We start from the raw sequence: 27,555 nt of genomic DNA on the forward strand, positions 1-27,555 counted from the left end.
TAGCATGAAGTCAATCTGGTCATCTTCCACTACCGACTCTTCATCGTCCAGAACAGTCTGTTTCGTTCGATCAATCCTTGGAGCGGGATCCATCGCTAACCTTGTCTGGTTGTGGAACTGGCCCTTAGTCTTCTTCGAGTGGTCCGGAGCGTCACTGTCGGACGATTCATCAAACAGAAATGGACTTGTGGTTGCGCCGGGCAAGGCTTGTCTTTTTTGCGCAATACCGCGTCGATTTTCTCGTTCGGGAGATGGATATCGCCGCTGCCTTGCCGCGTCCTTTTGGGCCTTGTTGCGATCCGACTGTTGATCAAGCCGCAACCAGGAAGCAGGAAGTACGCCTCGAATTCGGTGGCCCAGCTCATTCATAAGATCCGCATCACTTTCCGAGTCGCTCTCGAGAGAAGATATGTCTTGGGTCTCGAGAGGTTCGGGTGCCCTCTCCCTTGCGCATTCGTCACTGGATGAAATATCAACGACTTTATTTAGAGGTGGTAATGCTGGCGAAGATGATAGTTCGAAGGGGAGCGAGTAGTTCATAATGATTGGAGCAACGAGGGGGGAATTTGGCCGTGTCGAGGGCGCCGCATCGAGCTCCACAGGGTCGCTATCAACGACATTGAGCCTCCTCCGCTTTCGGATCGTCGAGGGCGGTTGTATGGCGTCTCGTTTCGATGCTCTATTCTCGGAGACAAGACGCGGCGGCCGATTCATAAGCTCCTCCAAAGCAGGTAGGTCTTGATCGGGGACGCTCGTATTATCTGTCTCCCCCTGGGAGCTTACTGGGGTGCTGTTCCGGGCATGCTCATGTAGGGGGGACGTCTTCGGAGGGGAGGAGGGAGGGAAAGTAAATTCGTCCAATCTTTCCAAGGAATCTTCAAGGCTGTTCCGCTCACCCTCGGAAAGTCGGACGCGTTGAGCGGAGTCCTGACTTGTGTCTTCGAATTCGCCGTCCGGTAAAGTATCCTCTCGCCTCAAAGTTGCGACTTCGACAGCCGCCCTCAGAGGCTTGACGCCGTGTTTCTTGAGAATTTTGCTGTAGCGGGCGTTCTCGAGCAGGTATGGGTGCTCCTGGATCGGTTTCCGCGGGCGCAACAACCGTTCGTATCGGATGGCTGCTTGTTTAGCTTCATGGTGACTCCCGTCTTGGCCTGACTCCTGTCTCTGCGAAGCCTGTGCTGGAGCAGACGAATCTATTTTGTCACACCGAGGACCACCATGTGGGCTTGAGTGTAGCCGGAAATTTAGCTGGCTGTTTCTGCCAAGTTCGGAAGAAAAGGCGTTTTTGACAGTTTTGCGGTTCAGGATGAGACTGCTGACGGGAGGAAGATCTTGGTCGCTGAGAGCCGAGGACAGCGGCGACGAGTCGAAAGCAGGGAGTGGTATGGGCGGCGCCGTCTCTTCGCCAGCAGTTCTGTGCCGTTGGTCTTGTTGAGAGCCAAGAAACTCCCATATGTCCGCTTCACGCTCGGCGGTGGCCGCATCGGCAGCAGGCAGCGGCAGATCGGTGCTGAATTCTTGGTTGTCGAAATCGTCGCCCTCCTCGTCCGAATCCGGGACCTCCCCCAGCTCTCTCCAGTTGGACATGTTCTCTGATCGTCATTGCCTCATGCTGTCGTCGCAGGAGCTTCGGAAGGCGGCGAGGGTGACGAATATGTGAGAGGTGAAAGCGATTGCTGGTAGGCGTGGGCTTGGATCTGGCGGATACTCGCGGGTAAAGCACCTTGCAAGGAGTGGCGCGGTTAGTGGAGAGGTACTCGGGGTACAAGCTTTGGATGTTTAGTTTACCACCCAAGAGTAGGTACCGATTGATAGGTAGGACTAATAAACGCGCTGCACTCGGCTGGGGAGACGCGTTCTGCGAAGACGCGTGGGAACCTGTCAGATTACTAAGCAAACCGACCACACTGGCGCCCACGTTGAGCTCCTCGTCCTCGAGTTAACAATTAACATGAGGATCGAGCAGCAGAACAAAATACATCTGCCCATCGAGTAGGCGCTCCATCACACTGCAGGCGGGTGCCTCATTATGGATTCATATTCCGGCATCTAATCCACTTAATAGGCCGACGTCGAAAATACGTACTTGCATTCTTCGCCTTTACACCTCCATTGGCACCAACCCAGGAGCGCTTCGCCTCTCGGAGGATTGACCAAAAGAAGTGAAGCTCGCCCGCCATGAGCGGCCTGCAGAAAGCATTTCCAGTCGCGCTCGCCATCTTTTGTGGCGTTCTTGGTGGTGCGACGAACCCGCATCCCCTTGCTCCTCTGCCGACACGCGATGGGCCAGAGGCGACTGACTTCTTTGATCAGGGTACTACACTTTCCAGCCGATGCTTGCACCAGATAATCTTCCCCGAGACGATGGGGCCAAGGCGTAAATGTCTACCCCCCTTTCGGAAACAGTATTCGTTGTCTTACAACCCCCGCAGCAAGATTGACGGCTCTCGTCCCGGGAGAGTGGCGGAAGATGAGCCCAAGTCAGGCTCCTTGAAGGAGAGGTAGGCTGGTTCAGACCTCAGAGTTGAAGGCCGCCAGCGCGTTACCGTCCTCATGCCCGCAGCGGCGCCATATGGGCAAAGACCTTCCCAGGTCTGCCCTATCTCGCCGACCGCTGGCCCCTGTTCGCAGCAGATGCTCATCATCGCCTGGTTTGAAACTTGGATAAAGGACGACATGGAGTCTATCTTAGACACGATGCAATTATCGATGCGCACCTATGCGCCAACGATCATGTCCTTCATGATATTCGTTACGGCAGACCTCAAAATCAAACCTCGTCAGCACTTGTCATGTCCAAACCCCCTTCCCTCGTGCTGTAGGTGAAGAGTTGGGAAGGCGTCGTTATCAACTCATGGCCCGACTTTGCCACCAACAAGCGTCCGGTCTCATCACTTTTCGCTTCATATAAAGGGCGCGTCCAAGCCCCAGAACATTCGATCCCAATCTATTGAGTCCAAGTCCATTCTCCCCTGGAGTGCCTGCCACTGTTGTTCCAGATAGGCTGTCTCCGATTCTGGGTCAACTTGCAGAGAGGCGGCTCTGTTATCGCTTTGCTCGCGATGCCCCGACTCGGGCGTCATCGGAGCGGTTTCCCTGTGTTGGTCAAGCTTTCCCAACGGCTGGTTCTTGAGGGCCTCGAGCGCTGGGTGCGTTGCCCTGTGTTTTGCGAGTACTTGAACCGAGAGCTCCAGTAATTTCGAGGCCAGCGGCGATTGGCCCTTGGCCTCTTGCAAGATGCTCCACGCATCAGATACCTCTTCTCCGTTCGCAGAGCCATCTTGCGACTCGCTCCCCAGACAAGCATCGAGTACCAGCGCAATACAGGCGAGGAAGACACTTCGCAGCGTCATGTTCATCCGCTGGCGAAACGAGACAAAGGGCAAATCCTCTTTCCGCAGCTGGTGCTCTACATGGATGATGACGCGTGCTGACTTGAGGCACTCGGCGTGGGAGTAGGCAAATGCCGGCTCGATGGTACCCCGTGCAAGATATGGCAAATGAAGCTTGCACAATTGGCGATGAAGAAGGATGTTGAGCGTATAGCGCTGTACGGTGATGCTGTGGGACCGCCGGGGATCGGTAGGCGGCAAGCTATCCCAATCGACATTGTCGAGCGAGAAGAAGGGCGGCATCTCCTTCATGAATCGCTTGAGCCGCGTGTCCAACTCCATGACCTGCCTGTAGTCCATGGTCTCCGGGCTCAGGAGGATGAAGGGGCTACGATCCAAGAGTGCGTGGCAAACTTGGGCCAAACGGATGCGCTGCAGCAGATATGACACACCCGTCGGCTCGTGCAGTGGACGATCGATGACATCTCTACCGTCCACGAGGTCTTCATCGTGGGCGTTTCGAGGCTTCCTAACCGCCATTTGGTCAGGATGCACCGTGTAAGTGCCCTCTTGCGGGACAGAGAATTGCGAGAGCATCCTGTTACGGCGTCAGCAGGTATTCCATGGGCAGTTACGAAGGGTTACTGACCAGTCAGATGCCGCGAGGTACCACCAGACTCTGCGTCCGATTTCCGTCTTGATGCTGTTCATATCTGCCGAGTTGGAAGCGGATGAGCTGCCGGGGTAGTCAATGGAGTGCAAGGCCAGCTCCCGGCCCATGGCGATGGACTGGGCGACGAGACAGCGGGCTCGTGACGAAACGCCTTCCAGGCTGCAAATGACGAAGAAGAGGATGATCATGCCCTGCGTGCACTCCAGGGACGCATGTGCTGTGCGGTGCGCATGATCGACGACGTCCAGAGCCGCTTTAAGCCATGCTGTCGTCTGGGAGTTTGCTTCGGCCGCGTTGGCGAACAAGCACCTCGCATCGTCATGCGGCGTCCACGAGTACGTGGTGCTGGTGCAGATGCTTAGGAGGAGCAGCAGGGCGCCCGAGTCAGCGCCATGCCCTCGGTCTAGGCCATCGTAAAGGGAGTTTATAAGGGCCGGCAGCGAGGGAGAGTGGATGATGTGATGGAGGTGATCGATGTCACTGATGTACTTTTGCAGCAGGACATGAGTCTCCTCGCGCCGAGGCAGCCAGATGCACTTGAAGACCTGCGCCGCCTCTGCCGAAGGGGAAGCAACACCGTTTGGCTCGAGGACAAACGACGACGGTTTGGTGATGAGGCGGATGGGGCATGTGCGGAAAGTGATGGGATCCGCCACCAGGGAGTCCTACGAGCCGGATGGTGTCATGTCAGTAGGGACTGAGGCGCCATGTCAACCTGGGAAGGCCTTGAGGGCACGATGGCTCGAGGCCGGCGAGACGATGCTCCTCTTACCAAAATCTTCTGGCCCGAGCACGACTTCTCGAGCCACAGGGCGTCAGCCGTCAGACGCTGAAGCCGCGAAGGGACGGCCAGCGAAGGTGGCGGCGGCGGTGGAGGCGGCGGCGGCGGCGGCTGCTGCTGCGACGCAGGGTAGGCCTGTTTAGACGGTTCCTGCGTCTGGGAGGCGACCAAGGCCTCGAGACGCTCGAGGCGCGACAGCAGGTCGAGATTGGGAGGCTCTGTGGAACTCGAAGCGTTCCTCGCATGCGCTGGAGGCACGGCGGGGGTCACGGCTTCATGCTGGCAGGCGACTCCGCGGGACGTGCAGTTGGAGCACGGGAAGACGCGACTGCAGCGCAGCTTGCGCACCCGGCATAGGGTGCACGAAACCGGTCGCTGTCTCGGCTGGCGACCCATCTTCTATCACCTCTCACTACCCTTGTTGCCTGGCAAGAGGCTATTCCTTGGCACCTTGGAATGGGACTCCGTGGGTTTGCTTCCCCCTCCTTTCCCCCTTGATTGTGTAGTCGGGGTCATGTAAGTCGACGACGGACGGACCGACGGACAATGGCCGACTAGCCGCGGATAACCGGACTCTCCGCGGAGAGTCCGCGGCCGATGCTCAGCTCCGGCCAAGGCCGCAGCTAATAATTACCGTACAGCAGTCTGGGGCAGCGGGGGCTGCACGAAAGCGGATCCGCTCTAATTACGGGTAATTTGTACGGAGAAAGTGTCACGAACCAGCGTGTCTCACGGATTAATGATTAATGTGTAGGAATAGGCTTAGGCACGGAGCAATTCGTTATCTGTGCAGATGCAAACGCTATTACGTAATCAAGTATCTGACAGTGGGGCTACGGAGTACTTAAATACTGTACAAAAGGCTCCCTCCCGTGTTGGGCTGGTTTTATAATCTCCAAGACGCGAATGCAAAGTAGGGGTTGTTTGGCCGCCGTCTATTTTTGCCGAGAGAATGTTTACAGGCGCCTGAGCGTGTGAAGCGCCCCTTCTGGTAAGTTCTGGTAAGGGGCGCTGCGACAGCTCCCTACGTGAGGCGAACTTGTGGTACATACATCGCGAGGGAGCACCGGGGCTTAATCACGCGGATATTTCTTTTGTTCCATTTACGTGAGAAGTCTCGCTCCAAATGAAGCTATAGAATGGGAAAGGTAGTTTAACACATTGAGCATAAATCCCGTTTCCACGCCAACAAATTCCAAAGTCCCAGCGGCAGAGCCCGTTATCTTAGATGAACGCGAGACTTGCTAAAACCATTCATTGCTTTACTAGCAGCCAAAGGCGAGAAATCTTGATGCGAGGGATAATGGGCGCATGGACTTGGACACATTTGGTCCCAAAAGCAGCTTATGCAAAGCTTTGGCAAACTTCTGGCCCTCGAGGTTGAACTGGTGCATTAGGGCGAACTCCTTAAAAGCACGTGGGTAGATGCCTGAAAAGCCCCAGTCGAGAATCGTAACGGGCTCGCCAATCTTGATGTTGAACTGGGTTATATCGCAGTGGCATATTTGAAGGGGTTTGTCTGGCAAGCTTGTTCTATCCGGGTAGCCAGCCTGCTTCCTCGAGTTTGCCGTTTATCCAACTTTCCAGCTCGACAATCTAGATCATTAAAGACACTCTCCGAAATATACTCCGAGAAAAAACGATCAGCAGGAATTTGTCGCTCAAGAGGTCCTGGGAAGCGCGTTTAGCGGAATAGGAATGTCCCAGATATGACGAACAGCTCTGGCGATAGCTTCGAGGATTTGTTCTACTTCTTGGTGATGTTGCTTAATATGGGTGATATAATCATCGCCTTTGATATGTTCCATGACAAAGCATGTCATAGAGATTCTATAGGCCGTTGCTGTACTAAAAGCGTCGAGAATTCGCGGAATGCGGATGCACGTATCGTTGAATCGCCGCCTCAGCCAACGTCACTCCCGTGCCGTATTTGATCCAGATTTCGTCGTCGTAGGTTAAAACGTTGGACTTGGGTCCCTTGGCCCGGCACAGAGCCTCCACGACATCTCTTGGGGGAGCTTGCGATAGAGTCATCTTGACTGTCGGACAATGACGAGGTGCGGGGACAAGAAATGAATGGCTTCAGATTCTGGGAAATCATGAGGTAAGCAACCCCAAGCCTTCTGGTTAATAATTGTCGCACGCACACTGTCGGCCTCTGTGGCAGGGAGCCGGGACCACCCCCCCTTAGGCGTCCTGTGTGCCCGTATTATCCTCCCTGTGTCTAAGCCGGATTAGGCGTGGCTGCAGCTATAGACGTAAGGTATACACCATTACATCATTACATCATTACAGCCGCAATTGTATACATATTAAGTACGGACTGACTATGTTCAAGGTAGGGGGGCTTGATGGCTCCGGGATCCATGGACATCCATGGACAGACGGGTGAACAAGGATGGCGGCCGGCATCTGAGTTTGACCGGCGCCCACATGGGCATCTCATCAATATTTGTCTTGGTCCTGGCGAGAGTCGGGCCTCTAACAGCTTGCCTGGCCAGAAGCCGCACTTAAGAGGTCTTCTATCCTCGCTGTTGGCGCTCGAGAGCGGCAATATTTGTGCTACCGACTGTCTCATCTCCTATACGTGCTCAGAGGAGCGGCTGTGTCTCCGTCATCGACAACATGACACCCCAGAGCCCAGGCGACATGGATGGCTCTCACCCTCGTGCTCCTCCATGGCCTCTGCAGGGCGACACTGAAAAGGACCTGGAGCGTCTCGACGGCGAGAGCAGCACATCCGCCCCTGAAGCCACCGAGCCAACGCCTCGAGACCCCAGCGTCGTCAGCTGGGACGGGCCCGACGACCCCGAAAACCCTCTCAACTGGCCCCTGGCCAGAAAAGCGGCGGCCATAGGAGTCGTTTCAGCCATCACCTTTCTCAGGCAAGTCACTCTTGAGGGGTTACTCGCAGAAGAAGCACCCGACGTGCCGAGCCACGGAAAAGAAGCTCACGATGCCGGCCGCTCAGCCCCCTAGCGTCGTCCATCTCCGCCCCTGGCATTCCCCAGGTCATGTCCGACTTCAAATCGACAAACGAAGAGCTCGCGTCCTTCATCGTGTCCGTCTACGTCCTCGGCTACTGCTTCGGGCCCTTGGCCATTGCGCCGCTGTCGGAGATTTACGGCCGGGCGCCGTTGTATAACATCTGTAACGTCGGCTTCCTCGTCTTCACCGTCGCTTGCGCTGTGGCCCCGAATCTCGGGGCGCTGGTGGTCTTCAGGCTGCTCGCAGGCCTTGCCGGCAGCTGCCCGATGGCCCTCGGGCCCGGGACCATTGCCGATCTCGTCGCTCGGGAGAGGCGAGGGAAAGTAATGGCTGCGTGGGTGTCTGGACCTTTGCTGGGGCCTGTCATCGGGCCCATCGGTAAGCGTGCCTCCTTGTATTCGAGTTCATGTGCTATGCTTAGTCTGACACAATTACCATTCGCAGCGGGAGGATACCTGACACAGGCCAAGGGCTGGCGGTGGTCCTTTTGGCTGCTGGCCATTGCGGTGAGTGAAATCGAGCCTGGCGAAAGGTCGTTCTCGGAAGCCACGTTGCTCATGTGCGCACACATACAGGGAGGCGTCGTCATGCTCGCCTCGTTTGTCATGATGCGCGAGACTTATGCGTATGCGATCCTCAACCGCAAGACCAAGAAGCTTCGTAAGGAGACTGGGAACCAGGGCCTTCGCTCCTCCCTCGATAACGGTCATTCGTCGAGAGAAATTTTTGCCACGGCCATCGTCCGACCCAGCAAGATGCTCATTTTCTCCCCGATCGTCTTCCTCCTTTCCCTCTACATGTGCATACTGTACGGGTATCTCTACCTCATATTCACAGCCCTCCCAGACTTGTTCCAGCACGAATACGGCTTCTCAACCGGCCAGGTCGGCCTCACTTACCTTGGCATCGGAGCTGGTTCGGCCCTCGGCCTGGTGGTTTGTGGCGCCGCATCTGATCGGCTGGTGGAAACCCTGAGACGGAAACACGGCGGAGAGTTCAAGCCAGAGTACCGGCTGCCTCTCATGGTCATTGCGGGATCGGCCGTTCCGATTGGGCTCTTCTGGTTCGGCTGGACAGCCCAGGCGCAACGGCACTGGATCCTCCCTATCATCGGCACGTCATTTCTGGGGTTCGGCATGACCCTCGCGTTTGTAAGCCCAACTAGAAGCCGACCGGTCACCGGTCCCAAATATGCTGACGGGCTTTACAGATGGCGATATCGACGTACCTGGTCGATGCTTTTGGTGCATTCGCTGCATCGGCAGTGGCCGCCAGCACCGTCCTTCGTTCGCTCGGCGGTGCGGTGTTGCCGCTGGCCGGAGGCAAGATGTTTGTAACGCTGGGCTTTGGTTGGGGTAGCTCGCTTCTGGCCTTCATCGCCTTGGCCATGATTCCGGTCCCGATAGTCTTCTTTCGATACGGCGAGCACATCAGGAAAAAGAACCTCTTGGGCGTTAAGTTTTGAAGACAGCCTTCATTGAGAACGCCATCGTATCTGAATTCAAAAGGGTGACTTCATCCAAAGAATCCGCGCTACAGGAAAGGATACATTACTTGCGGTTAAACAGAACATTTCCTGTTCCCAGGAGGGCATTGCGCATAGTTATATACGGGAGGCAATATTCGTAGGCGAGGATGGAAAGACGGGGTCAAATCTCAACTCATTTCTGCATCCGCGAATGAAGAGTCTCGCGTCTAAGACGTTTTGGGTCATCGCTTCCGTGACGAAGACGTATTTCTGAGCATGGCGAAGACAGTCGGAGGGGAAGATGCTCGAGGCAAGCTGTGTCTAGCAAGCTTTTTGCTGAAGAGCTTGGAGCTATCCGAAAGAGGACATGCACTCCAACAGCAGCTAATCCACCGCTCGTGATTCGCGCACGTGACTCGGCGATCCGGACCACGGCTTAGTCATTGCCGCTGATGACCCGAGTTTACACTGGCTCAGCGCAGAGAGAGCCAGTGTACCTACTAGGAGAGGAATTCCACCCGCCCACCTCCCTCATACGATCCGTCCATCTCTCGTCGACTCCAAAATCTTCACGCACCCCGACCGCAAGCGCGCCAATTGACCTCTCCCCGGCCCCCCGGAAGACAACACCCCCAACATGCTGCGCACCCCGGCGTCCAGTCTGCTGCGCAAGGGCCTGGTGCGCAGCGTCCCCGCCGCCGCCGTTGCCTCGCGCGCCTCGTCGACCCATGCCATCTCCAAACCGACCCTGGCCAACATCGAGAAGCGATGGGAGGGCATGCCTCTGCAGGAGCAGGCAGACCTCTGGATGTCCCTGCGTGACCGCATGAAGGGAAACTGGAATGAGTTGACCATCCAGGAGAAGAAGGCCGGTGCGTGCTGAGTACCCGAATTTTCCCTTCATGGTTGGAAAATGCCTCCCGAGCCGTCGTCGTCCCCCCGCCCATGCGGCTCTGCACTTCCCGCTCCTCAAGCTCCACTACCACACACGCCTTGGTGCAGAGCTGTGTCAAGCTTCGTCGATTGAACCCTGCCTCGCGTCCTCCCCCAGTAGCCCATGCCCGGGTTGGCCAACGGTGGGCCGGCGTGCTAGGAGTCGTCCAAGAAAGCCTCTGAGCGGCCGTCACATTGCCAGTTCCCACGACCAAAAACTAACTCGAATCACCTCACCAGCATACTGGATCGCCTTTGGCCCTCACGGGCCCCGCGCCGTTGACCCCCCGGGCACCAATGCCCGTATTGCCTGGACCGTCGCCATGGGCCTCGCCGCCAGCCTGGCCATCTTCGGCACCATCCGCTCCTTTGCCAAGCCCGCGCCGCATACCATGTCACAGGAACACCAGGAGGCGGCCAACGAGATGCTCAAGGTATGCGAGGAGGATCATGGTAAGCCAGGAACGCTACGCAGGTTGCTGATGCATGCCGTCACAGAAACAAAAAGCCGACCCCATCACCGGCATCTCCTCCGAGAACTACACTGGCAAGGGCCAAGTCCAGTCTCCCCCGAGGGGCAACTGAATGCGCTCAGCAAGCATCACTTGGTCTCTTTTGTCATAGAAACACTGGGGCGCCATGGGAGGGGAGCGCTCCCGCCATGTGTAAAATGGCCCTTCGAGCGTAAGACGAGGGACGCTCGGGCTTGGAAGTGGAGGCATGAGCCGGGTGTGTGTCGCGGGTGTAAATACTGTAATACAACAACGGACTTCAAGCCGCTGGTGCCACCCCAAGCCTTCAAGAGAAACGTCCAAGAGTTATTACCTAACTTGCTTCATCAATCCCATTTCCAACGCCCCGCATAATATGTGTATATGATCCGATCAGCTTCCCCTATGTGCATCACTACGTCATCCGCCACTCTGCCCGGCCTCCCTCAGCCGCTCAAAAGTGGTGTGTGGTGTCGAGCTCGATCTTGGACCTCTCACCTCCTCTTCCTCCAACCGTCGGTCCAGCTCGAACCGCCCGTCTTTGCCCCAGTATGGCGCCTTTTCCGTGCCCTTCACGCAGCCTTCCGTAATGAGAACATACGGCGTCGGGGCGTCGAACATGGGCTCGGCCAAGACACGCTCCATTTCCATCTTCAGCCCTCGTGCCCCCGTCTCCGAAGCGGCGGCACGATCAGCAATGGCGTACAGGGCCTTTTCGGTAATGTAGAGCCGAGATGGATACGTCTCAAACAAAGCCGTGTATTGTGCAACGAGACTATTGCGTGGTTCTGTCAGTATGCGCAGCAGGTCATCCTTGGAAAGAGGGCTGAGGGCGCAGATGTTGTGCAGTCGGCCGATGAGTTCCGGTATGAACCCGAAGCTCTGGAGATCGGCGGGCGTTGTCAGATCCAGGGGAGTAAACGAGGAAGCTGGCGTCGAGTCGAAGTGGGCGAGATGAGCGTAGGCGTCTGGGGGAAGAACGTGTTTGCTGCCGGATAGCGTCGACCGTCCTTTGACCTCTCCTCCAAACCCAAGTGAAGGCTTCGCCACGCGCTGCACGACAGCCTTATCAAGGCCAACAAAGGCGCCGCAAAAGATAAAGAGGATGTTTGTTGTATCGATGGTGTACTGATCCACCTTGCCTCCCGGGGGTGCGGGCTGAGGTGAGGACGACGAGGGCCCGGAAGAGCCGAAGTTGGTCGTGATTGGCGGCGTCGACCGTGATGACCGTGTGTCCTTGACGTTGACAGTGACCTTGGTCCCTTCAACCATCTTCAACAGTGCTTGCTGCACGCCCTCGCCGCCGACATCTCGGCCGGTGGGAGACTCTCTCCGAGCCAGTTTGTCGAACTCGTCCAGGACAACAATGCCGCGCTCTGCCGCCTTGATATCGTAGTTCGCCTCTATCAGTAGACGCTCAATGCATGTTTCCACGTCTTGTCCGATGTACCCAGCTTGAGTCAGAGAGTTGCAGTCGCAAATCGAAAACGGGACTTGGATTTTTTTGCTTAACGTCCTGAACCCAGTTAGACAGGCCAACCAGTACGGCGCCAGCGAGGCGTGTGCTTACTCGAGAATATAGGTTTTGCCCACACCCGTGGGCCCGATCAGCAAGAGGTTGCTCTTGTCCACCTTGACGTGGGCTGGCTTTGACATGTCCTCTGGAGCATACAGGCAGTCAAGAGAATCATCTTCGAAATCGTCAATATCGTAAAGCGACCGCACGGATTCTTCATGGCCCGGGAATTCATCTTGATTCAGTTCGTCAGCGGCACTCGATTTGGCATTCCCGGAAGCCGCTCGCTGACCTTCGACGGGGTGTGTGTCGCGGCGCCTCTGGTGCAGCTCCCGGTCACGGGCAAATCTTTGTCGCGTAAACCTCTCTTGCTTGTTTCGCTCCTCGTGCTCGTGCTGATGCCTCCGACGCAGGTTTTGGTAGTGGTTGAATAACGTCGAACAAATTGTCTTCTTGGCTCGGTCCTGGCCCACCACATATTGGTCGACTCGCTTCTTCAGGTCGCGGGGATAGAATTGCGGAACGCCGAACTTCGTCTTGCTGAACATTGGGCCACGGCTCGAATCCACCGTGGGATCGTAGCTACCAGTGAACCCGGCGTTGAAGTCTGGCGTTCGCCGGGCAGCTTCCAGCGGTCGGAACGAGGAGAGCTGGCGGCAGCAGATGCATCGCGTCGGCCAACAAGCCCGCCTCAAGCCATGACGACAGGCCCGTATCCACGGAGCGAGCGTTCTGGAGCGTGCGAGCATGGTGAAGTCGCATAGTCCGCAATCGGTCGGTATGTGGAAAGTCGAGGCGGCGAAGAAGGGAGCGAAGGACAGGGACGGGGCTGTCTATCCACGCGGGCCCTTCAGGTCACCGGATGCGGGGAAGTGAAGGCGGCAGGCAGGAGCGGCTATGCGGCGTAGAGGACTGAGCCTGCCCAAGGAGCTCGCGACGGCTTTTCCTGCTGCTAGAGGACACGAGACACGGATTTCGGAGCGTGAGGATGGAAGATGAGCTTGCGATGTCTCAAGATGGGCCCAGCCGGGGGTCTGGCCTGGCGGTCGGTCACTCGTGGAGGAGGAACGGGGGCGCCGCTTAGAGACGGCAGGCAAGAGATGCGGGGCCCCGTTATCGGCGGCGGGTGATGGAAGCCAGCCGGGGGAGCTACAGAACATCAAATCTAGGTACATACCTAAGGTACCTCTTAGGTGGAGGAAATGTATTGGTACAGTACTTCATACTTTCGGCTCGCTTTACGCACACAATGAGTCGTATCCCAATACATAAGGCACCAGTAGTCGCTGGTGTAGCTACCTAGGTACCTACCTTGTTCAGACGTCATCGGTATATCCAATCTTGATATCGATAAAGCTTGTGCCGTCGCGCAGACCACCATCGCCAGGCCAACACTCTTCTTCTACCTTGTAATCATTTCATCTTAGTTGGCCGCCCTCTCAGCACTCCTTTCAACTTGCCAAAGAGTTATCCGCCTTTCTTCGCCTTTTCTGCAATCTCAAAACGCGAGGTGCTCTGCAGCTGTCCCTCGTTTGCCTGGAGCTCTGGGACTTGCTCAATTGCATCATCCGTCTTCCTCCATACGACTGTGCAGCCCCCTACCCCGCCTGAGCATCGAGAAACATTGACTGGCCACCGCGACACAATGGCCGCGATTGTGGAAAATTCGTCCAATTCCCTGGAGGCTAACGGTTCCCAAGGAGCCGCGGACGATGTTCCCAACGACGGCACAGGTCAGCCGGGCGTATGGATCAGTCAGAGGCACTTGCTGATTTGGCATAACAGGAGTTGTCAAGCTGGACCCATGGCTTGGCCCATTCAGCGACGCCCTCAAGAGGCGGTACGCAAAAGCCAAACAGTGGATGAAGGCCATCGCCGACAGTGAGGGGGGCGTGGAGAAGTTCTCGAGAGTACGATGCCTGCAATCCTTTCTCACACAAGATCCCGGCCTGACAGAACCTTGCTAGGGAACGGAGAAGTTTGGCTTCAACGTTGACGACAAATGCAACATCGTCTATCGAGAGTGGGCACCGAATGCTACGGAGGCGTTCCTCATTGGAGATTTCAGTACGTTTGCGAGCTTCTCCAGTCAACTGGCAGCATGCTGACGTGCTGTGCAGATGACTGGAACCGAACAGCCCACCCTATGCAAAAGAATTCACTCGGCGTTTTTGAGATAACTCTTCCGGCCAAGGATGGCCAGCCAGCAATATCACACAAGTCCAAGGTCAAGGTATGTGTTAACAATGGGTGATGCGGTATGAAGCTGCTCGCTGATACGTCTGTAGCTCTCCCTCGTTCTACCCGGGGGCGAGCGGGTGGAGCGTGTCCCGGCATGGATCAAGTACGTTACTCAGGATCTCAACGTCTCTCCGGTATACGATGCTCGATTGTGGAACCCGCCCCAGGGTGAAAAATATCATTTCAAGAACACCCGCCCCAAAAAGCCGGCCAGTCTCCGGGTTTACGAGGCACATGTCGGTATATCGACCCCCGAGCAGCGGGTGGCGACGTACAAGGAGTTCACCCAGAACATGCTGCCGCGAATCAAAGGCCTAGGCTATAACGTCATCCAGCTCATGGCAGTCATGGAACACGCATACTACGCTAGCTTCGGCTATCAAGTCAACAGCTTCTTTGCAGCAAGCAGTCGCTACGGTCCGCCGGAGGACTTAAAGGAGCTCATCGATACCGCTCACGGCATGGGTCTTGTTGTTCTTCTGGACGTCGTCCACAGCCATGCCTCCAAGAATGTCTTGGACGGGCTCAACGAATTCGATGGTACGGATCATCAATATTTCCATGGCGGAGGCAAGGGCCGTCACGAGCAGTGGGACAGTCGATTGTTCAACTATGGCAACCACGAAGTGTTGCGGTATCTCTTGAGCAACTTGAGGTTCTGGATGGACGAGTACCAGTTTGACGGTTTCCGCTTCGATGGCGTAACAAGTATGCTTTACGTCCATCACGGCATGGGAACGTGAGTTGCACCATCCTCCTCCTTCGCCCTTTGGGACGACCGGCTAAAAGGTGTAGGGGATTCTCTGGTGGCTACCATGAGTATTTTGGTGGCGAAGTCGATGAGGAAGCAGTCGTTTACCTCATGCTTGCCAACGAGATGCTGCACTCACTCTACCCAGAATGCATCACCGTTGCCGAGGACGTGTCTGGAATGCCTGCACTCTGCCTACCGCTGTCTTTGGGTGGCATTGGGTTCGACTATCGTCTGTCGATGGCGATCCCGGACATGTGGATCAAGATTCTGAAGGAACTCAAAGACGAGGAGTGGGACATGGCGAATATTTGCTTCACCTTGACGAACCGGCGCCACGGCGAAAAGACCATCGCGTATTGCGAAAGTCATGACCAAGCGTACGTACTGAGTGGCCATCGGGATTTTACACCTGCGCTAACTCTGGATTAGACTCGTCGGGGACAAGACTCTGATGATGCATCTCTGCGATGCAGAAATGTACACAAACATGTCGGTACTGTCACCGTTGACGGCCGTCATTGACCGCGGCATGTCTCTCCACAAGATGATTCGACTCCTCACGCACAGCTTGGGAGGGGAAGGGTATCTGAACTTTGAAGGCAACGAATTTGGCCACCCCGAGTGGCTCGACTTTCCACGAGAGGGCAACAACAACTCCTTCTGGTATGCCCGACGCCAGCTTAACTTGACAGATGACAACCTGCTCCGCTACCAATTCTTGGACAACTTTGACCGCCAGATGAATAAGTGCGAGGCAAAGTACGGATGGCTTCACTCATCGCAGGCTTACATATCTCTGAAGCACGAAGGTGACAAGGTGATTGTATTTGAGAGGGCTGGCCTGGTGTTTGTCTTCAACTTCCATCCGAGGGAAAGCTTTAGCGACTATCGTATCGGCGTTGAAGTCCCAGGAACCTATCGCGTGGTTTTGAACAGCGACATGAAGGAAGTCGGGGGATACAACAGAATCGATCAAAACACGCGATTCTTCACGACCCCGATGGAATGGAACGGGCGCAAGAACTGGACTCACGTCTACATACCCTGCCGTACGGCGATGGTCAGTACACTCTGCCCTGTCCTGTAACGATTTCGTATCTGGCTGACATGCAAGCAGATCCTGGCCTTGGAGGAGACGCTGTCCTAGCGACGGGTCATGAGCCGTACCACTGGCAGCGTATCGGACATAGCTTGTTTAACCTTGCTTGACGAGCCCTTGCGGGAGACGGGCCAATAAAATTGTGCATCTACACGGCTGAAGTAACAGTTCGAAAAGGAGCCGGAAAATCACTAGTACCTGGTACATTTTATTAGTAATATACAGTTTGACAAGATTCGGCGCTGTGAGGTGCAGCAACAGGTTAGCTGCGTCGTGGACGCCTGCCCAGGTGATCGTCCATCTGTGTGGGAACGGCAAGTGGCGTTTCTGGCTCACGAATGCCAGGCACCGAGTCGCCCTTGTTGGGTAAGAAGGGAGGAGAAGGGACGGGAGCTTGAGTCGCGGCACACTGTGTACCGAGTTTCACCTCAGCTGCTGTTAATCACGGAGTAGCTGGAGGAGTCGTATTTGGACGCATGAACGGGCAATAAATGTGCAAAGGGACTCTCAATACATTTGTCTGTGGATAGCGATGAACTCATATTAGATGTCCACAACGTATTCTGGTGGCCTTGATGCGAAGGCAGAAAGACCTTGGCCGTGCAGATTGGAACGCAACCAACTAGGTAGGTAACCGCTTGGTGAGCCGTACGGTACGGACAGCAATGCAGGCACCGTGTACTCTGAGGCACGGCATCGCCAGCAGAATCTGGAAGCCAACCACCGAGGTATCCTGACACTGTGAAGCCCGCAGCGACTACTCCGTACTCCGAACCTCGTTCCAGACTAGCGTCTCACGTGATCATAGGGAAAGCTCTAACCGACGAGGTTGTCCGTTCCCGAGCAAATCTGCTCACTGCAAATTCTCCCCAGCGTTTACCAATCTCTCTCCACTCTCATCACTGATCGCTCTCTGTCATCTGGCAAGATGTTCAAGAGGTGAGTTTCGGTCGCCCGAGCTACCTGCCGCATTTTTCGCGCGCTGTTGGCCCCAATTGGGGTGCATTGAGCTGACCCTGCTTCGCAGCGGCATTTCCTCCTTCGCCAGAGCAGCCCGCCCGTCCTTCGCGGCCGCGGCCACGCGACGTGCTCTTCGACCCTCATCCATTCTCCCTGCCAGCTACCGATTTGCGTCGTCCACGAGCGTTGGAGATGGCAAGATTTACCAGGTGAGGCCTGCCCCGGCACCTGCAGAGTCAGAAGCGGCTCGACGCTGACGAGAATGGATCCATAGGTCATTGGTGCCGTCGTTGATGGTCAGTCCATGAGCTTCATGGCAACCTCCACAAGCTTACACCTTGCAAGACGCCCGCTGCTGACAGAATCGCAGTCAAGTTCGACACGGCCAAGCTGCCTCCTATCCTGAACTCTCTCGAGACGCAAAACAACGGCCAGAAGCTTGTGCTCGAGGTCGCGGTGCGTGCGGCCTTCTCCGAGGACACTGGTAGACATGTGTTGACCATTCTTAGCAACATCTCGGTGAAAATGTCGTCCGCTGCATTGCCATGGATGGTACGTGCCTGATGCGTCGCAATGTCCCCCGATTAATGTCTGACACCGTCCAGGTACCGAGGGTCTCGTCCGTGGCGCCAAGGCCACCGACACTGGCGCTCCCATAACCATCCCCGTCGGCCCAGCCACTCTTGGCCGTATCATGAACGTCACCGGCGACCCCATTGACGAGCGTGGCCCAATCAAAACCGACAAGTTCCTGCCTATCCACGCCGAACCCCCGGCCTTCACCGACCAGTCCACCTCGGCCGAGATTCTGGTAACCGGCATCAAGGTCGTCGATCTGCTGGCCCCCTACGCTCGTGGTGGCAAGATCGGTCTCTTTGGCGGTGCTGGTGTCGGCAAGACTGTGTTCATCCAGGAGCTCATCAACAACATCGCCAAGGCTCACGGTGGTTACTCGGTATTCACTGGCGTCGGCGAGCGAACCCGCGAGGGCAACGATTTGTACCACGAAATGCAGGAGACGTCCGTCATTCAGCTCGATGGCGAGTCAAAGGTCGCTCTGGTGTTCGGTCAGATGAACGAGCCCCCGGGTGCTCGTGCCCGTGTTGCCCTCACTGGTTTGACGGTTGCCGAGTACTTCCGTGACCAGGAAGGCCAGGACGGTAAGCATTCGGAGCCTTCCCCTTCACTGGGATGCCTGTGCTGACTTCCCGGACAGTTCTGCTCTTCATCGACAACATTTTCCGTTTCACTCAGGCCGGTTCCGAAGTGTCTGCTCTGCTTGGTCGTATTCCCTCTGCCGTCGGTTACCAGCCTACTCTCGCCGTCGACATGGGTGGTATGCAAGAGCGCATCACCACCACCAAGAAGGGCTCTATCACCTCCGTCCAGGCCGTCTACGTCCCTGCTGACGATTTGACCGATCCCGCCCCCGCCACTACCTTCGCCCATCTGGACGCCACCACTGTCTTGTCCCGAGGCATCTCCGAGTTGGGTATCTACCCCGCCGTGGACCCTCTTGATTCCACCTCCCGAATGCTCGACCCCCGTGTCGTCGGCCAGGAGCATTACGACACCGCCACCCGCGTCCAGCAGATCCTGCAGGAGTACAAGGGTCTCCAGGACATCATCGCCATTCTGGGCATGGACGAGCTGTCTGAGGCCGACAAGCTTACCGTCGAGCGTGCTCGTAAGATCCAGCGTTTCCTGAGCCAGCCCTTCACCGTTGCCCATGTCTTCACCGGCATCGAGGGCACACTGGTCGACCTCAAGGACACCATTGCCTCGTTCAAGGCCATCCTGAGCGGCGAGGGTGACAGCCTGCCCGAAAGTGCCTTCTACATGGTAGGCGACCTCGCCTCAGCCAAGCAGAAGGGCGAGAAAATTCTTGCAGAGCTCGAGAAGAACTAGGCGACCTTGGCTACATAATATCAGCTGATGTGGAGGAGGAGCCTGTGTATAGACCAGAGGAACGGGTGTCGGGGAGGACGTTTCTTCTACGCTCCATCAACCATGTCTCTTTTGTGGTCGTGTACCAAGAAATGAAAATTCCCCTTGTAAGCCTACAATGACCGATTGACGATGACCTTTGCCAGTCGCCCCGTCTTGAAGTCGCTGTTTCGCACGTGCCCCATGAAACTGGCTGAGAGTGGCAGGAGGCCTGGAACCGCACCCAAAGGTTCTCGCAGACGCGTTACCGCTGGCTGTTTTCAAAGTCGCTCCTTTTCCATAGCCCGCTAAAGCAAGACGCTATCTGACAAGGCTACACGCCGTCGCGCTGGGAGTCATCTAGTCGCTCTAGGACACATTGCGGCGCTTGCCCCCTCGATCCGAAACCTTTTGTCAACAGTCATCAGGCGCATTAAGGATGGCACCCGAGCAGCAGGGTGAAAAGGCCTTCCGTCAGACGTCTGGATATGGCACCGTAGTGACGGGTTCCAGATCCTCGACGGCACCCTCCTCCTTAAGGGTAGCCTCCCTGCCTTCGTTGTTGACCCAAGTGAGCCTTCTGGTCTCGGACTCTTGCTGCTCATCCCAATGATGACCGGCGGGCACGCGGGAGACCCATTCAGCGTCATTGAGGATGACGCGGGCGACGGAGAGCTCGTCTGTCATAGCCTGTGCGGCCCGGGGCATCTGGAGAAGATTGAAAAACTTGGGGTCAATGAAGCGGCAGAGATCGTAGAGCGCGCGGTCGCCCACGCGCTTCAGCCACCAGACCTCGCCCATAAGCTTGAGAAAGGCGGCGTAGTGAGCGACGATGACGAGAGCGCGCGGCCGCTTGTCGCGGGCCAGGTCGATGAAGCGGCCTGGCAAGAAAGTGAACCAGGTGATGATGCGCAACCGCATAATGGCGCCAAAGCCGCGATGACGGAGGTGGTGGTACAGGGAGCCCAGGTACTTGAGTGTTTTGAAGTATATCTTGGCGTCCGGGTAATCGTCCTCGCCAACCTCGATCTCATGAAGCATCCGGAGGAGGTTTGCGGGGATCTCGACGACGGCTTGCTTGAGGTCCACGAGTGGCCTGTAAAAAAGGGCCTGTAGCCCACTGTTGGCCAGTGTCGGTTTGTCGATGCGGTCCAAAATGATGCGGATGCCTCTCCAGATTATCATCCAGTTGATGATGTAGAGGTCCTGGCTGTCCCACTCTCTAAAGCTCTGGGAGGTGAGGGCGGTGAGAAGGAGGGAGTTTATCAACATGGCGGGAAACATGTCTGACATGTCTGCCCTGGGCGACTCAAAGGCCATGCGAAAGTCATGAAAGGCGTTGGCCCGGTGCTGCAGAGCTCGGCATAGGTCAAAGTCGACATGGAGGGTCTGCTGATGGAGACCAGCCAGGGCCAGCAGAGTATGCCTCAAGAAGGGAGCTTGGAGGGACATCCTGACCACGTCGTTTCGCAGGACGTTTTCGACGGGCCTCACCGCGCCGCCTTCGACGGAAAAGGACGAGCAGGTGTAGTTGGTGAAGAACCAGAGAAGCTTCATGTCGGCCACGTCGGACCCGGAGGGCAGGAAGGGTGGATCAATCACGACCGGAGGAGGCGGCCCCACGGAATCCCAAAGGCCGAGCATTTTGGGCCAAGAAGGCAGGCTATCACTGGTGCCAAGACGAGGTGGGTTGGAATCTACCTCGGGAGCCCGTGCCGGGCCAAAGGCAGCAAAAGAAGGCGGAGAAGAAGGCGGAGAAGAAGGCGGAGAAGAAGGGGGGGGGGATCGGGGGGCCATGGATGCCGGTGAGGATGATGCTGCTCCCAGCGCCGGGGCCGGTCCTGAGTAAACACATTCATGCCGGCGCACTCTGCAAGGTCCGCAGACAGGGCGAGCTTCGTCGCATTTGATTCTGCGTTTCTTGCAAGAGCCGCAACCCCCACGAGACTTCCGGTGAGGGCGTTTGTTGTGGTAAGGCTTCTGTGGCGGTTGGTCGGCGGGCCGGGAGCCGCCTGCCGTGGCGTGCCCGGCCAGGTCGTCTGCGGCTTGACTCATCGCGGGACTGTATTGACGACGATGGTGAAGTGTCTTCACACGGCGAGCGAGAGGCAGACAGAGTGGAAGAGTCTGGACGGGCTCGTAGACGGAGACGGCTTGGTGTGCTAGAGGCTATCGTCGAAGTGCGGCGTCGGCATTCATTGCCAATGCCACGTATAAAAGATGAAGACGTGGAGGTGCGCGGGAATAGCAGTCGTCGAATCTCTCGACTAGTCAATAAGAACATGGATATGGATGCTTCTTGGCCAAGGTGTAAGTGAAAAGATGTGCGTGTCGCAACTGCACTTGTCGCAACTACACTTGTTCCCCAATCCCCATGTATGCTGAGCCGGACTTGCCAGTCCATGGGAACTACTTGAGCATGCTGAGCCTGGCTTGCCAAACCATGTGAGCCACTTGAAGTCTGGCCCAGTCCGAGGAGGGGAGACATGCGAAGCGGAAAGGGAGCCCGTTCTGGGCATGGCCATGCAATGTCGTGCAAGACGAGGAGGTCCATGAGCGGCAGGACAGCTTTTGGGCGTACCCCGGGCACGCGCATGTTGTATGTGTAGCATGTTAAAAACAGTAGCGGGAAAAGACGGCCGGCCTCTTGCTGCGCAGGCAACTCCCGTACAGTATAGTATTAAATAGATAAATAGAGGCCCAGTCGGTGGCAAATGTTCAGTCAGTCAGTGATGTTGAGGCATCACGTAAGCAAGATATTTGCCAGCTTCTCCTGTTGCGCGTGGGACCGCCTTCAACTTTCTTCCTCTTCCCTTGGGCACACCCAATGTAAGTGTCAGTCCCCCGGCTCTAGAGCCGTCGTCGTGCGCCAAGCAAACAGTCGCGCAACAAAAAAGCCCGACCGGGCCGAACCCCCTCTCGCGCGCGCGAGCCATCTCCTCTGCCTCGGCGCCGTCGCCCAGACACCAACCGTCTGGATGCTCGCTCCAGCGGCCGCCCGCCGAGCGTCGTCCCCCACGGTTGCCCTGGCCGCCGGCATCCCGCCGAGAGCAGCCATCGCCGCCGCCCGCCGCGCCTTTCACACGCCGCCCGGTCGCCGTACGGCCCATGGCGCTGGGGGAGGAAACAAGCCGCCGGCCGACGACTCGGTGACCGAGGACGACGCAAATGCCGAGCCCCAGGCCGCGACCGAGACGGCGGGCGGCCGCGTCCGCAGCCAGGTCGCCGCCGCCTCCTCGAGGGCTCGCCAGGCTCGCAAGCACGTCGCCTCGGCGCTGCCCCCGGTCAACTTGCCCCAGAGCTTCCTCGACAATAACGTCTCCATCCACACCCCCGGCATGCCGTCCCCCCTGCCCGCCGCCCTGGCCGAGGACGCGAAGCACCCCAAGGTCTCGCGCCTCTTCTCCGACAAGGGCCCTGGCTCGCTGCAGAAGCGCCGGGCCCTCGCCGACTACTTCGACACGGCGCTCGATGTTCTCTTGCGCATCGACCGCAAGTTCGCCCGCAGCTTCGCCGACTCGCGCTCCGACGAGACCAACGTCCGGTGGAACTCGCCTCGGCCCATTGAGAAAGTGGTTCGTTACTGGGACATGATTCTCGACTCGGCCTGGCACTATGTTGACGCTATTTACCCTGCCCGGCGGCCCGAATACATCTACACAGCCCGCCCATTCTGGTGGTGGGACATCTACAAGGACTACGACCGCCGTACCCACACGTTCCGCCACAAACTGCCAACCCTCGCCTTGTATCTCAGTCGGCAGCTCTACTGGGCCCGGAACCTCGACTACCCTTCTCCCCACGTCTTTCTTGACCTCCCCACCGACACCATTGCTGGCTTGACATGTGCCGTCGGCAATGAGCTGTCTGCGTCGCCCCCGCCAACCTTTGATGCAAAGAGGAGCAAACGTCCCATCAACATCCTGTCAGTGTCTGGACACGGTGGCTCCGCCGTATCCGAGGCGCTGGGGGCGAAAATTGCACATCTCCACGGTGCAGACTTGATCCGCTTGGACGCCTACGACCTTTCTGTCCTAGTTGGCGAGTATCTGGGCCAAGACTGGGCGTATACGCGGGGCGGCCTGTCCATGCTGGGATTTCGTGCTGCCGAGCTCAACGGCAAACTGCCCCGAGAACCGGAAGCCACCGAGCGGCTCCTCGACGACGAAGACGGCGACGGCGAATCGGCCATGGGCGGCGTCCGCGTGGTCTCTGGGACGCTGGAAGAGGAGCTGCAAAAGATCAAGCAGGGCGCCTTTGACTGCTTTACCAAGTGGGAGAACCTCAAGGTGGACAAAATCCTCGATCACATTATCCGTTCTGCACAGCTCAAGTCGCCGTCCTCGCAACCTCGCACTCTTCTCATCCAAGTGCACGATATTGTGGAGCTAAGTATGACTCTAGAAGGGGCCCAGCTCATCAGCAGGCTGAGGGCTCTGGTAGACGCTGCGTGGCAACACGGCGCCAAGATTGCCGTGCTGGGGACCTCTTCGTGCGAGCAGCCGTCGGAAGAATACCAAGGCGCGACCCAGGACCTCGCCGTCAGCGATCTGGTCATCACGCGCCACCTCGAGGCAGACCGAGCGGACAAACAGACAGCGCTAAGCCCGCGCCGCCCTGCCTTCAACCTTCAAAAGGCAGAATACTTTGTCGAGAATATGTGCAACGTCAGGAGAATGCTCAGGGCAATGGACCCCGAGTCGGCACCGCGGTTTCGGGAACCACTAGGTCCGAGGATGTGGGCCTGGTTTGATATGGAGGGCCAGGACGCTTCCATCCTGCGTGACTCGATTCTCCCGGCTCCCGAAATCTACCATCTCGCTTCTGCCTTTCGAACCCATGAGCGTGATGGAGAGGATCACGGGTTCATGGGGTTCACGGAACGAACCTCCATGGGCCCGCTGCGGCAGAAGCCTGGGCAGCCCTATCCCGGCGAGAAGCGCCCCGAGGAGGAGGCCGAGCAGAGCAATCCCCCCCGGGACGCAGACCAGGACAAGACGGACCCGCGGGCGTCTGCGATGAAGCTAAACGACTACGAGAAGCGAGTCTCGGCTGGGCAAATCGACCGCGAGAATCTCCGGACGACCTTTGCCGACGTCCACGCACCGCCAGAAACCATATCCGCGCTCAGGCTACTCACCTCGCTGACGCTCGTGCGGCCCGATGCTTTTTCGTACGGCGTGCTGGCCCAAGACAGGATCCCGGGCTGTCTCCTCTACGGCCCACCCGGCACGGGCAAGACGATGCTGGCCAAGGCCGTGGCCAAGGAGAGCGGAGCCAACATGCTCGAGATCAGCGGCGCCACCATCCACGACAAGTGGGTGGGCGAGAGCGAGAAGCTGATCCGCGCCGTCTTCACGCTGGCCAAGCGCCTGTCGCCGTGCGTCGTCTTCATCGACGAGGCCGACGCGCTGCTCGCGAGCCGCAGCATAGCGGGCAGCCGCGGCGTGCACCGCGAGCACCTCAACCAGTTCCTGCGCGAGTGGGACGGCGTGCAGGAGACCAACGCCTTCATCATGGTGGCCACCAACCGGCCCTTTGACCTCGACGACGCCGTCCTGCGCCGCCTCCCGCGCAAGATCCTCGTCGACCTGCCCCTGCGCGGTGACCGCGCGGCCATTCTGCGCCTGCTGCTGCGCGGCGAGACGCTCGACGACTCGGTCACGCTCGACGCCTACGCCGAGCGCACGCCCTTCTACTCGGGCTCGGACCTCAAGAACATGTGCGTCGCGGCCGCCATGGCGGCCGTCGAGGAGGAGAACGCGGCGGCGGCGCGGCACGAGGGCCCGGAACCCTTTCGCTACCCTGAGCGCCGCGTCCTGCGCGCCGACCACTTCGAGCGGGCGCTGAGCCAGATCCCCGCCAGCATCAGCGAGGACATGGCGTCGCTGCGCATGATTCGCAAGTTTGACGACGAGTACGGCGGCGGCAGGCGACAGGGCCGCAAGAAGACGATGGGCTTTGGCGTCGTCGAGCGCGACCAGCCGCCGGGGACGGGCGAGGCAAGGATCCGCCGGGACAGCAACCCTTGAGACTTCTTCTTGTTATTTTTCCCTTTTCTCGATTGTTGCTCTCAGTCCCCGCTCACGTGGGCGACGTGCATGGGAAGAGGCGCTGGGCTTTGCATCGTCGCACTCTTGCTCCTTGTATAGCTTCGTGTTCTTCTGTCGCCATGGCAGCCGGGGGATTCAAAAGATGATACCCGAAAAGCCCTCGTTTCTTGTACTGGATGCGGCCCAGTGTAAGCATCCCTCTCCTTTGTAAGGAAGACCAAGGTTAAAGGAAAATTAGAGTTGGCCTGAGGGCAGAGAGAGCAGATGGTTATTCCAACCATGTGACGGTGCGCTATGGATCTACTCGATGAGACAGCCTGTGATCTGAAGAGCCCTTACGCCGCTTATTACTCCGTCGAGACCTGGATGCCCTCGGCCGCCAGGGCCCTCGCATAGTCCCCCTGCGCCTTGTCCAGCGCATCTAGTATCGGCTGCATCATCTTGACGACGGCGTCGCGCCCGCCGCCCACCATGTCCGACTTCCACCGAATCTTCTTGCCCGTGCGCTCAAAGTGGTCGCGAATCTCCTGCTTGCGCTTGCGGATGGTGGCCTCGCGCTCTGCCTCGGCCTCGTCGGCCACGGCGGCGATGCGCGAGCCCGAGCGCCTGAGCGACTCGGCCAGGTACTGCAGCTCCGGGGCGCGGTCGGCGTCGCCCGAGAAGAAGGCGCTCCAAAACTGGTGGAGGAACTCGACGCTCGTCGCGTGCGTCAGCGAGCACTTTTCCACCATGTGCGGGGGTAGGCCCATGGGCGATGACGCGTCGCTGCTGTGTCCGTACTTTTGAGACCGCTGCTGGAGGACGCCACTCATGACTTCCTTTTCGGCGGCCTTGATGGCTGCTCGGGAGCCGACGTGGGAGCTCTTTTGCTGCTCCTCGTCGCTGTCGCTCTCGTCGTCAAAGTCGATTGCTGCTTGCAGGGTCGTCGAGTCGGCGCCGTTGGTCTTTAGACTTCTGAGCGTACTTCTCATCTTGGACAAGACATCGGCCGGGTTCTGCTTGGCAAAGATGCGCGCGTTCGCCGACGGCGCAGTGTCCTGCTTGGAGAAGAACTTACTCTGCTCCTTGACATTGAGCATGATGCGGTGTTCTTGGGCGTCCCCTTGAAGGTCACGAAGCAGCAGCTCGTTGTACGCATTGTAGGGGCCTTGTCCGTCATCGACGTTCCCGTCAGAAGGCGCAACGTTGGCCATGATCTTCTCGCTCAGGCTGTTGAGCGTCCTGACAATGGGGAAGCGGGTTCGAGGCCGCATCTCTACATCCTTGGCATTGCCGCCCTTGAAGCCGCCTTGGTTCTCCTCGTTGGCCTCCAAGTCAATAATGTGCGGAACACTCTGCGCCATGATCCTGCTCTGGGCGCCCTGCGTGTTTTCATTCACGTCATACTTGTCGAAGAGCGGGTCAGGGCGCTCGCTGTCTGACACGCGCTCACCTCTGAGTTTCCTGGAGAGACGGCTGAGGAAGAAACGGGACCAAAAGTCGGCCTCAGAGAGCTTTGGTACGTTTTCATTATAGATTCGCTTCACCAGGGGGTGCTGGGATAGTAACATCTGGACCTGCTCAACGCTTATGTTGAGCTTCAGCTCACCGTCCACGGTACGCGGCTTGACCGTTGACAGAACGTTGTAGGCGCCCTTCTTTTGATTAGTCTCGATTGCATGTGCGCGCAGATAATTGGTTCGCGTCGACCAAAACTGAGAGTTGAAGGTTGCGCTCGATATGGATTCGGGCTTAACGGCAATGGCCTCCATGTAGGTCTGGTGCAGGCTCTTGTCCTTTTTCATGAGAGACTGCTGCAGTTCGATGTCCATCTTGAGTTGGTTATCATCGAACCATCGCGCCGAAGATGGCTGCGAGTTGGCGGCGCTGGCAAAAGCCATTGATGCCGAGACACTGCCACTGACTGGGGTTGAGGCTCCAGCGGCCAGCGGCGTCCCGGTCGAGGGCTTGGGGATGGAGGCATCGCTGCCCCGAAGATCAGCCAATAAGCGAGAGAGAAGATCCTTGACGGCCTTTGCTTCGGCACGAGCCTCGGAGGTGTTGAAGTGGAAGAGATAGGTGACAGGGTCTGCTCCGTCCTTGGCCTTTTCAAAGATCTTGAGCATCACCTTTGGCGAGGAATCGGGTGTCTGCTGAAGATCTGGTGGCGGTTCTCTGTTAGCCCGAGAAAAGAGAGAAGTAGACGAGGCACAAACGTACTGGTGATGTCGGCGACGGGGAGGGAGATGGTAGGAGGGCCGCCCGAGTTGGGAGTCCAGGTGACTGTCTGAAGGTCGCTCGTCAGAGTGAGGATGCCGTCCTTCTTCTTGAACAGGGCGCGCCCAGCCGGTACAGCCATGA

General features: G+C 57.6%; 9 protein-coding genes across 9 annotated transcripts; 5 read left to right on the forward strand and 4 right to left on the reverse strand.

Annotated features, from left to right (window-relative positions):
• Positions 1–2,903: 2,903 nt before the first annotated feature.
• HRG_00952 (fungal zn(2)-Cys(6) binuclear cluster domain-containing protein) lies at positions 2,904–5,182 on the reverse strand (the record flags this gene model as incomplete). Its single annotated transcript, XM_044859423.1, has 3 exons — positions 2,904–3,930; positions 3,982–4,670; positions 4,778–5,182. 3 exons carry the CDS (start codon positions 5,180–5,182, stop codon positions 2,904–2,906), a joined length of 2,121 nt encoding a protein of 706 aa, XP_044725823.1.
• Positions 5,183–7,411: 2,229 nt separating this feature from the next.
• Positions 7,412–9,239, forward strand: HRG_00953 (major facilitator superfamily domain-containing protein; the record flags this gene model as incomplete). The annotated part of the gene is made up of 5 exons (XM_044859424.1): positions 7,412–7,671; positions 7,758–8,152; positions 8,219–8,280; positions 8,350–8,925; positions 8,985–9,239. 5 exons carry the CDS (start codon positions 7,412–7,414, stop codon positions 9,237–9,239), a joined length of 1,548 nt encoding a protein of 515 aa, XP_044725824.1.
• A 640-nt stretch (positions 9,240–9,879) lies between these two features.
• Positions 9,880–10,760, forward strand: HRG_00954 (cytochrome c oxidase subunit IV domain-containing protein; the record flags this gene model as incomplete). Its single annotated transcript, XM_044859425.1, has 3 exons — positions 9,880–10,114; positions 10,416–10,609; positions 10,674–10,760. 3 exons carry the CDS (start codon positions 9,880–9,882, stop codon positions 10,758–10,760), a joined length of 516 nt encoding a protein of 171 aa, XP_044725825.1.
• Positions 10,761–11,086: 326 nt separating this feature from the next.
• Positions 11,087–12,730, reverse strand: HRG_00955 (AAA (Cdc48 subfamily) domain-containing protein; the record flags this gene model as incomplete). The annotated part of the gene is made up of 3 exons (XM_044859426.1): positions 11,087–12,182; positions 12,237–12,417; positions 12,475–12,730. 3 exons carry the CDS (start codon positions 12,728–12,730, stop codon positions 11,087–11,089), a joined length of 1,533 nt encoding a protein of 510 aa, XP_044725826.1.
• A 1,097-nt stretch (positions 12,731–13,827) lies between these two features.
• HRG_00956 (alpha amylase, catalytic domain-containing protein) lies at positions 13,828–16,324 on the forward strand (the record flags this gene model as incomplete). Its single annotated transcript, XM_044859427.1, has 8 exons — positions 13,828–13,915; positions 13,968–14,092; positions 14,150–14,249; positions 14,303–14,415; positions 14,471–15,162; positions 15,219–15,554; positions 15,607–16,237; positions 16,295–16,324. 8 exons carry the CDS (start codon positions 13,828–13,830, stop codon positions 16,322–16,324), a joined length of 2,115 nt encoding a protein of 704 aa, XP_044725827.1.
• An 880-nt stretch (positions 16,325–17,204) lies between these two features.
• Positions 17,205–19,144, forward strand: HRG_00957 (ATP synthase alpha/beta family, nucleotide-binding domain-containing protein; the record flags this gene model as incomplete). The annotated part of the gene is made up of 7 exons (XM_044859428.1): positions 17,205–17,215; positions 17,304–17,445; positions 17,511–17,532; positions 17,607–17,692; positions 17,746–17,788; positions 17,842–18,396; positions 18,453–19,144. 7 exons carry the CDS (start codon positions 17,205–17,207, stop codon positions 19,142–19,144), a joined length of 1,551 nt encoding a protein of 516 aa, XP_044725828.1.
• A 492-nt stretch (positions 19,145–19,636) lies between these two features.
• HRG_00958 (fungal specific transcription factor domain-containing protein) lies at positions 19,637–20,806 on the reverse strand (the record flags this gene model as incomplete). Its single annotated transcript, XM_044859429.1, has 1 exon — positions 19,637–20,806. The coding sequence occupies one exon, from the start codon at positions 20,804–20,806 to the stop codon at positions 19,637–19,639; it is 1,170 nt and encodes a 389-aa protein (XP_044725829.1).
• A 1,334-nt stretch (positions 20,807–22,140) lies between these two features.
• HRG_00959 (ATPase family associated with various cellular activities (AAA) domain-containing protein) lies at positions 22,141–25,194 on the forward strand (the record flags this gene model as incomplete). Its single annotated transcript, XM_044859430.1, has 1 exon — positions 22,141–25,194. One exon carries the CDS (start codon positions 22,141–22,143, stop codon positions 25,192–25,194), a length of 3,054 nt encoding a protein of 1,017 aa, XP_044725830.1.
• A 368-nt stretch (positions 25,195–25,562) lies between these two features.
• HRG_00960 (BSD domain-containing protein) lies at positions 25,563–27,553 on the reverse strand (the record flags this gene model as incomplete). Its single annotated transcript, XM_044859431.1, has 3 exons — positions 25,563–27,065; positions 27,120–27,355; positions 27,415–27,553. The coding sequence occupies 3 exons, from the start codon at positions 27,551–27,553 to the stop codon at positions 25,563–25,565; spliced, it is 1,878 nt and encodes a 625-aa protein (XP_044725831.1).
• Between the last annotated feature and the right edge of the window lie 2 nt (positions 27,554–27,555).

The sequence above is a fragment of the Hirsutella rhossiliensis genome (assembly GCF_020360975.1).
Source record: "Hirsutella rhossiliensis strain HR02 chromosome Unknown scaffold00001, whole genome shotgun sequence".
Classification (NCBI taxonomy): Eukaryota; Fungi; Ascomycota; class Sordariomycetes; order Hypocreales; family Ophiocordycipitaceae; genus Hirsutella; species Hirsutella rhossiliensis.